At 33.1% G+C, this 10,352-nt stretch overlaps 1 protein-coding gene across 1 annotated transcript; it reads right to left on the bottom strand.

Annotated features, from left to right (window-relative positions):
* Window positions 1-2,139: 2,139 nt before the first annotated feature.
* On the bottom strand, window positions 2,140-10,067 carry LOC102124577 (olfactory receptor 6C1). The gene is made up of 2 exons (XM_005571111.4): window positions 9,810-10,067; window positions 2,140-3,957 (listed from the first exon to the last, which is right to left on the bottom strand). Exon 2 carries the CDS (start codon window positions 3,922-3,924, stop codon window positions 2,986-2,988), a length of 939 nt encoding a protein of 312 aa, XP_005571168.1. The 5' UTR covers window positions 3,925-3,957; window positions 9,810-10,067; the 3' UTR covers window positions 2,140-2,985.
* Between the last annotated feature and the right edge of the window lie 285 nt (window positions 10,068-10,352).

The following is a 10,352-nucleotide window of genomic DNA, read 5'->3' as shown; positions in this document are numbered from 1 at the left end:
CCAACCTCTTTACTTCCTTCTCTATAGGCAGTTTTAAAAAATATTATGGCTTATTGCTCATTTGTTCTTTTTTTTTTTCTTTTGAGATGGAGTCTTGCTGTATTACCTAGGCTGGAGTGCAGTGGCATGATCTCGGCTCACTGCAACATCTGCCTCATGGGTTCAAGTGATTCTCCTGCCTCAGCCTCCCAAGTAGCTGGGATTACAGGTGCATACCACCCCACCCACCTAATTTTTGTATTTTTAGTAGAGACTGGGTTTCACCATGTTGGCCAGGCTGGTCTTGAACTCCTGACTTCAGGTGATCTATCTGCCTTGGCCTCCCCTACTGCTGGGGTTACAGTCATGAGCCACTACATATGACCTCATTTGTTACCTTCAGTCATAAATAATTTACACATTAACATTCTCCCTTCTTAGTAAAACATACAAATATTTTCCCTATTTTATTTAATCAATATATGCCCTGAGGACCATGCTACAACAGTGTATATCTCTCATCCCTTTTATAGCTGCAGTGTACAGCTATACTATAGTTTATTCAAATTCTTAAAGACATTGGAAATGAAAAATGCAACCCTACTGTTGCAGACTGTCTGGTTGGTAAGAGAGATGGGGATTTCAGGAATCTCAGGTCTTAAAAGATATATATTGAGCCACCATGCCTGGCCTAAAAAGGCTTCTTTTGGTGGGTATTTTAATGTTGTCTCTGATGGAAGTCTGGCTGCATTATCATCCAGGGCCTTGATGATAGTTATCTTTTAGATTTCTTGTATAATACTGTGAATGAGCTCTAGTTACATGAGTTATATATATTTTTGTGTCTCTCACTTCAAAAAGTGCCTGACAAATGAATGCTAATCTCTCTATTATAGACAGGCAAAGTTTATAGCAATGAGAATCTAACAGTGTGATTATGTGTTGCAAATGTAGGATCACCTATCTGCATGTAAAGAACACAATGGTTGAGTTATTATTCTTTAGAATCTAAGCACTTATTCCTGGTAATCATATTGATTACTTTCTAAAGAGTCTAAAATAATTCTAAATCAATTACCATAAAGAATACAAATATTTCAGACTGGTCTTCAAGCAATTCTATAATTTGTTTCTGGCTAAGTACATGTACATATTCTGTTTCTCAGTAACAATATAGTATGCACCAATATCAGTATTCCAATGACTCTCTCACCTCTCTCTTTCAAAAATTCCAAAATTCTGTAATTATTTTTCATGTCAATCATGTTACTGTATAATGAATTTCTCAATATTTTATAAACATACAATCATCTTTATCAGGTTTCCATAGCTAACCCAAGTAAAACCTTCTCCTCCTCATCTGTTACTGAATTTAGTTTATGCATCTTTTCAAACATTGATGATAATGTCATTTAGTTTTAATTTTTATAAATGCATCTGTTAGTTCTGTCAACTATTATTGACTTGAAATCCTAAAGAAATAAAATTTTTTAAAATTTAAATCTGAACATAATTGTAGATGTACTATATGTAAAGATAACAATAGAAATAGTTGTTACTAATGTATTGATAGCTCATTATGTTACATGCTTTACAGATTGATTTCCATTCTTATAGTAACTTAACTTAAGATGTTATGACTGGTTTACACATGAGAAAATATATGCTCAGAGGGCATAGAGACCACAGGCTTTCTATCATTTTTCTTGTTTAACATGAAAATGTTATTTCTAATAGGAAGTAATAAAATTAAGAAACCATTTCTATCTTCTGTTTAACATTTTGAATTCATTTCAGTTTTCTTTGACAGTTTTTCCTCAGCAAACCTTGTTCTTAGTCTCCCAGTTGAATATATTGCACAAAAATCTTAAAAAAATTTGTATCACTGATTAAAATTATAATTTGTTTTCTATTACTTAAAAATGTGGTCAATAAAATTTACAGTATTTTAGTATCATTACTTCTTATTTCAGCTTTTGAAATCATGGGCACACACACACTCATCTTGCTTGCATACTTTAGACATTTATTAATATGTTAAGTACAAGGAAGCAAAATTTTAACAGATAAAAATCATAATTTTAGATATACTAAAAAACTTTTGCTTCGTTGTGAAGCTTTTATTTTGTATAAAACTAAACCTTACATAATTTTGTTCAGGTACAAAATAGTTTGAATGCATATCCTGTTTTAAACTAGTCTAAAATGTAGGAAGATTTACATATTACTTTTAGGTAATGATAGAAAGAAGCTTATTTTCCACTCACAGAAACTTAACATATCTTAGTAATATATTATATATAGTTATATAAATAACTATATTTCTATGTTGGATGAAATCTGTATATGTATTTGTGTATGTGTCTATTCATCATCTGTCATTCTATAGAGAGAATATTATGGGATTCACAAATATGGAGATCCACTTAGCACTTATAACAAAAAAGTATATATTGATAATGGTCTAGGCTTCTTTTCTTTATTAATAGATTAATTTCACAAACATACCAAATTAAAATGAGTAATGAAAGTTTTTTTGCTTTTCAAATGAATTAACTTAACATTTTAAAAAAATTATATCATATCTTTTACATATTTCCTAGAACACCAGTAGCATAGTGAAGGGAATTTCTATAAGAATAAATTAAAATTATAAAACTGTATGTTCTGTGTATAACAAGTAGAATATCAGATTGATATTTATAAAGCCATTCCAATGTATCTAGGTATAATTTTATTTCTTGAAGAAAACTCAAGAATAATTTTAGTTTTCAAAATATTTTTGAATCTTGTAATTTTAAAAAATTGTTCAAAGGAAGGGATGTCAGGAAGACACAATAAAATTATTTTCAGTCGAATGAGAAATATATTAAATAAATATGCTTGCAAACTTTTAGGAAAAAGAAAATGATGCAGAAGAGTGCAAAGAGGCCATTTTGATTGGAAGAAGCTATTGAAACTCGTATTATCCTTTCCTGTGCCTCTAATTCGTCACGTCATACTACTTCATGTGCTTGTGAAAAATACTGTCTTCCTTGCCATGTTAATGAAAGCTTGCTTAACTTGCTGATTTCTTAGACTGTAAATAAAGGGGTTCAGCATGGGGGCTACTGAGGTGTTTAGTATTGCCACTCCCTTGCTCAAGGACACTCTATCTTTTGCTGAGGGTTTAATGTACATAAAAATGCAGCTGCCATAAGAGATGGAGATGACAATCATGTGGGAAGAACATGTGGAAAAGGCCTTTGTCCTTTGACTAGCAGAAGGAATTCTCAAAATTGTTCTGATAATGTATATGTAGGACAGAAATATTAATGCCAAAGTCAACATTAGAGTAAACACAGCACAAGAAAATCCCATCACCTCTAGGAATTTTGTGTCTGAACAAGCAAGTTGCAGCAGGGGAAAATAATCACAGGTAAAATGGTCCATAATATTAGACCTACAGTAATCAAGCTTTAAGAGCAACATGAGTGCTGGGAATATGATTAAGAATGAAACCAGCCAAGAAGTAAAAACAAGCAGTGTGCAGACTCTTCGATTCATGATATTCAAGTAATGCAGAGGCTTGCAGATGGCCACATAGCGGTCATAGGACATGGCAGCCAGAAGGTAAAACTCTGTGACTCCCAAGAGAATGAAAAAAAATAACTGAACTATGCAATCATTAAAGGAAATGGTTTTATCTCCTGAAATAATGTTACCCAGAAACTTGGGTATACTGACAGTTGTGAATGAAATTTCTAATATGGAGAAATTTCTGAGGAAGAAATACATGGGGGTCTGCAGGTGGGAATCCAGCAGGGTGAGGGTGATAATGGTCAGGTTCCCAGTGACGCTGAGCATGTAGGTGATAAGCAGGAAGACAAAGATCACAACCTGAAACTTTGGGTCATCTGTCAATCCCAGAAGAATAAACTCTGTTATTTCTGTATGATTTCTCATTCTTCAGTTGCTTACTTTTTTCCCCTGCCAGACCTATAAGAGAAAGCACAAATAACACACTTGAAGAGTTATGGATTAACAAATATCCAAATATGGAGCTGGAGTTTGGTTGACATAGTATGCCATTTCTACTTCAAGGGGAAATTTAACACCACCCGATAATAACAGTGGTCCTTTAATTTCCACTCCTTTACAGGTGAAAACTCTTCACATAAGACAGGTTAAAAATAAAAGTTTGGTATCACAGTTGGAAATGGTAGGGGAGGAATTTGAAACCAGACTTTGCTGACTCCACTTAACACCTGTTATCTTTCTGAGACATGCCTATAAGTTTCCTCTGTAATCAGAACCACCTTTGTATCCTTGTACCAATCCCTATACAAGTTTCCAAGTTATGTAAAAGTTTGATTACTCTGATAATTCTCAATATGGAGAAGATACTTGAGGTTTTTTGTTTGTTTTGTTTTGTTTTGTTTTTTTGTTTTGTTTGTTGTTGTTGTTTTTGAGGTAGAGTCTCACTCTGCCACCCAGGCTGGAGTGCACTGGTGCGGTCTTGGCTCATTGAAACCTTTGCCTCCTGGGTTCAAGTGATTCTCCTGCCTCAGCCTCCTAAGTAGCTGGGATTACAGGCATGTGCCACCACGCCCTGCTAATTTTTGTATTTTTAGTAGAAACGGGGTGTTGCCATGTTGGCCAGGCTGGTCTCGAACTCCTGACCTCAGGTGATCTGCCTGCCTCGGCCTCCCAAAGTGCTGGGATTACAGGCATGAGCCACTGCGCCTGGCCTAGTTTTTTTTTTTAAAGTGAGTTCTTTGTCCTTAGCCATTGTGAAAGTTGATTGTATGGATTGGGTTGGGTCATTTTTGTCATACCCAACCACCACAGGTTCAAGATGCCAGGGGGTAAGAAGCACAGAGGGAACGTGGCATTGCTCTAAGAATGTAATTCTGTGTAAGCCTGACTGCTGAAATTGCCTGCTGTAACCTGAAATCAGTGTTATCTAATAGCTGCTGAAATTACCTGCTGTGATCCTATGGGTAGTTTTACTCATTGCCTTAACTTACCAATCAAAACTTGGCAGCTCCCCTAAACCTTACCAGTGTCAATGAACTTTCTTGAAGAGTAATAAGTAACGTTTCTTTTTTATACAGCTTCTAACCTTCTCTTCGTTCTTTGGACATACTGAAAAACCACCTGGTCTGTGTATATGCCTTGAGTTGAAGTTTTCGGTTACCACCTAAGATGTTTTAAATTTTAGAGATTTGTCTCCATATTTTATTTAACCTTAATGCCATTGATCAACTTTCGTGAATATTCAGATTTTCCAACTCCCATGTCCACTTTATTGAAAGCTGGAAATACTTAAGCCATTGCCATGAACAACTTCAGATGTCTGGAATACAGGAGAGGAAGAAGTATAGAATAATGTAAGCTGGAAGAGCCCAAAACTGAAGTTTATTGCATGTGAATATCTTACAATATTTCATGATATTTCAGCCTACCTATGTGTCATTTTATGACTTTTATTCCTATAGAAGCCATTTTGCTTCCTAGTTGAAATAAATAAGTAAATAATATAATATTAATTTGAGAAGGATGCCCTCAGTTAAAAAGATGATACATAAGTATTCTCCAAGATTTGTTTAATTATTTATTCATGCTTTGAAATAGCAATTTTTAATTCTTTCTTTTTGAAAATAAAGTACAAATGATATTGTCATAAACATTTCCATAGAAAACAGTGAGGTTATCTAGTTATGAATCCAACCTGTTTACTATATCTGAAAATCACTTAACACTTCTCTGTCTCATTAGCCTCACCTGTAGTTTCTTCCACTGTATACAAGTGCATCTCATAGAGCTATTGTGAGCATTAAGTTAATATGTATATTAACTTAATAACTTTTATATAACTTAATATGTATTAACTTACTTATGATCTTTCTAAATGCTTTATAAATATGTATATTCATATAATTTATATTTACATAAATAAATATATATAATATATTTAGTGAAATTTAGTGAAAGCTAAAGCATTTAGTGAAAGCTCTATGAGGCTTTGTTCTATGGAGAAAGTATTTCCTAACCATTCAGCTGAAAATCTTTGGGAATGGGAAGGTGTCCTGTCCAAAACGTTATGTCTTAAATAAGTAGTAATAATTATATTTGGCACCAAGAGAGTCACATGAGAACAATAACAACAAAGCAATAGGAAAAAAGTCACCAGGTTTCATAGTACCTGTCAGGCATTCTAGGCAAATAAATCTTTGCTCTTCCTTGTCTACATGGCACTGACCTCTCCCACCATGGTGTATCTGCCTCTTCCACCTCATCACCACCACCACCACCACACACACACACACACACACACACACTCCACTTCTCTTATCTTCAACCAGGATTAGATCACTGTGATGTTCATAGCTTATCAACATTGCTACTCATAGCCAGTTATTTTCTCTGCTCTTCATTAGTAATAACCCTTCTAAAAGTGCTTGAAGCTTGCAGTAAATTATATGTGCATATATATTATACATACATATATGAATGTGCGTATTTATGTGTGTGTGTGTGTATAAGCATTGTGGGCAATACATTGTAATGACATCCCAAATTACCTCTGTCCTTATTTCTACAACACTAGGTTTAATACCCACTGTGTGCATTGCATGAGAATCTTATGCTCATTCTTCCTAACTCATCACACTTACAATAGGCTGAAATCTCCTGTTAACTCCTCCGTTATTCTGTGCATTCTTGAGAGTTAGAACAGGATTTTATCTTCAAAGCTATTTCAGCATAATCCAGTATTTAGTATAGTTATGGTAGGTTTAAAGGAAACACTCATCTAGTTAATTAGTTAATTAATTAAAGTTGAGTTTGTTATTGAATCACATGATGCCATCAGTGCAGTTTGCTATTTTATGCTGATATTCTAGCCTGGATTTTACTTAGTTTTTTATCTTTGTTTTACAAGATGTATTTTCTTACATGTCTTACCTTGTGAGATGTGTTTACATATTTGGATCAAGTTCACCGTATTGACTAAATTTAAAACAAAAGATATGTAAAGGGAATCACATTTCATTGATACATAAGTTTAAAGAAAACTTCAAGAAACGTTATTTTCGAATTACTGTCTTTAAATTTTTTTACAATTCATCCTTTCAATTCACTTCACTCCAGCTCCAGCAACATCACTCTTATTTCATCAGGGTTTATTTTTCATTAAAAGCTTGAGTTTTTCTTAACACTTTGAAGTCACAAAATACATTCATATCAAATATACAAGATTTAGATTCAATCTGAAGATTCAATTTTATTCAACAACTTACTGACATGAGAGACTCAAGTTTTAAAAATATATATATCATATTATTACTGGTCTATTACACTGTATTATTCACCTTATTTCAACTTTTTTGTATATCTGTTTTCCTCTTAAATTCCCTGCTATTTTTTTTTAACACTTTACTCAATAACAATACCATGACTCATTCTTTTGCTTCAGATGAAAGCCGTGAGGGAACATAGGAAAAGCTATGATGGAAGGTGTAAGTCGTTATTTGAAGGGTTCATGAGAGACTTCACAAAAAAATAGACACTTCTATAGCTGGTCTTCAAAGACAAGGGAAACAGGCTTAAAGAAGCTCTAGTCGTATGTGATCCAATAACAAGAACTGGATGTGGTATATCATGCTTTTATGTAGAAATGTTTATGAAAGTTTCATGAATTATATTCATTTGCCAATATAAAACAAGTTTGATAAAAACTATCAGTATCCATTTCCTTTGAGAGGGTTGAACCTCAATGTTTAACAAGTTGCAATCAATTCCTAGAGAATTAAAAGATCTCAGGACGTATTCATACAGATAATGAGGAATAGCTCCAAGCATTTAATTCATTATCTTGGATTTTTATATCTGAATACAAATCCATATTTTCTCCTGGAAGAATATGGCTTAGTTTATTAAGTTTTCACTTCCTTCCACCATTTCAACAAATTACTTACTTGTTTTCTAAAGATTCCTGCAACAAATCCTTTGAGCCATTTAAAATGAAAATTAAGGGTGATGCTTAATAATTGCTAAATAAAATGACTACAAAGCATCTTCAGAGCTTTCTAAAAACAACCCTATATCTTGGTCTGCCATCAAGTAAATATTAACGATGACCCTTTAAATAAACTAGGTTAGATATTGGTAATTATTTGATGTGCCTGGTAAGAAAGGGACTATTGGAGAGTAAATCAGTTTGAAGAATCTAGGGATGTGCTTTTAAGAGACTGAGATAAGGGGCTGACTGGTTCCATTTTATTTCTCTCTCTCTCTCTCTCTCTCTCTCTCTGTGTGTGTGTGTGTGTGTGTACTGTTTAATAAGGTTTTAAATTACACTGAGTTGAGACCTCCCTTAGCAATGCAAATACTTTGAAAATCTAGTTTTTAAATTTTTCTGTGTTTACTCAGTTATTTCTTCTTTACCTTAATAGAGATCACTGAAAAAATTTTGCAGAGCGTATCTTCAAAACCTATATTACTCGTATCAGCCTGGTGTTTTTTTCAACTTTATAAATTTAAAGATTTATTTAGAGCTTAGGTTAATATACTAATGAAAAAGAAAATTATTTAGCTAAATGTTGTGGGCAATATATAGCTCAGTTTTATAATTATGCTAAAATACACTTCGGTACTGCTCAGTTATTCTAGGTTGTGGGCCATGACACAAGGATTACTTTGAGAAATTCTGTAGGCCTGAGTGAAACAGTGGCTCTTCAGGAAAACTCATTGAGTGGTTGAAAGAATTATTTTACTAAGTCTGTTTTTGACTGTTTTTATTATAGTTTTAGATGACTATTTCCCTGGAGAAATATGAATAATTTATATTTCTTCCTTTCGATAATGATGGGCAGGTTTAATTCTCAACCTTCATACAAGTGTGCATAGAAACAAATCAAGGGAAAAGAGGTGTCACCAAATCACACTTACTTTCATAAATAGTAACATTCATTTCTGTAAAGTTTTCTGGAAAACAAATACTCATAACCTCATTCCTTCGGTTCATGAGCTAGCCATTTATAATTTAAACAAGATAGGAAAAGGACATAAATTAACAGAAAATTGTGGTATTAACATACTATTAATTTTTTATTTATGACCTCTAAGGCCAATTTATTATCACAGAAAGTATGAGCTTTAACATTAGAGAGATATGAATGAGACATTTAATGGATTTGTGACTTTGGGTGAGTTACTTAATGTCTTTAAACTTCAGTTTTCTCTGTTTAAAACAGAGTTGAAACTTCAAGGATGTTTTTGAGAATTAATTGAAATACTATAAATAAGTGTTCCATAAATCATGCAGCATTTAGTAGGCTCTAGGAATAGTTATATTATTTATTTTTTGTTTATTGGAAATTAATTTGGGAAAATATTCATTGTAGTTTTGATTTATTAAAGGCACTATCTATTCGGAACTAGGGACTTTTTTTCTTTATCTCACTTAGCCTTTATAACATATTTCTGAAGTTTTTATCCTTATTCCCAAATGAAGAGCTGAGGCTCAGAGAAATTATATAACTTAATTCATATAGCTAGCAAACATTAAGTATAGACTCAGACTACTTAGCCTGTTCTCTTAAGCACAGTACTGTATAGCTATATTTGATTAAAAACACAGAGACAGAGATAGTAATTTCCTGCTTTTAATTATTAGAGAATGAATAAGCTGGTATACTAGGACATGCTAATCCTTTTTATACACTTTAATATGTCAGGTTTCAAAGTATAACACCTATTTACATTGATTAAAAGTTGAGCTGTTAAGTAATGATTCAATGCTATGATTTGAGAGATCTCCATTGCCTTCCATAGGTTTTACTTACCTCTGATTTTCATATAGTTTCACTAACATTCAGAATGGCTGGAATAGTAAAAATATTAGCAGATGCCATTGCTATCCAGTAAAACCAGGATTTCTGAAAACATTTACTTTCTCATTGAACAAATTTTCTTCCTATTTTCACTGTTTTTGTCTTAATTTTCCCATTTTATCCAGAGGGGATATGTTTCTTTGATAGTAGAGAGTGAGAAAGGAGCAAAAATACAAAATAGAGAAAGTATCTGAAAGTGTTTTAGAACTGTCTGGCATGGTTTCTACATAGATATTAGACACCACGAGAGACTTAATGTTTTATCTAGTCTCTCTGCCACTGGCTCAAGGGGACTAATTCAGTGAATCAAAATTGCCAGAAGAGAAATGTACACGAAACACTAAGGAATATAAAACATAATGCACATTAGTATTTAAATTGGAAAGGGAAGCTTGGGGGACAGTGTCCAATGAGACAGAAAAGAAAATAACAACAACAAAACAATACTAAGTGTGAAGATTTTTTTTCCCTTGACATTATATGGCATATAGAGAT

The sequence above is a fragment of the Macaca fascicularis genome, chromosome 11 (assembly GCF_037993035.2).
Source record: "Macaca fascicularis isolate 582-1 chromosome 11, T2T-MFA8v1.1".
In the NCBI taxonomy this organism is placed as follows: Eukaryota; Metazoa; Chordata; class Mammalia; order Primates; family Cercopithecidae; genus Macaca; species Macaca fascicularis.
Note: the sequence above shows the minus strand (reverse complement) of the source record. Positions and strands in the feature narration are given on the sequence as shown.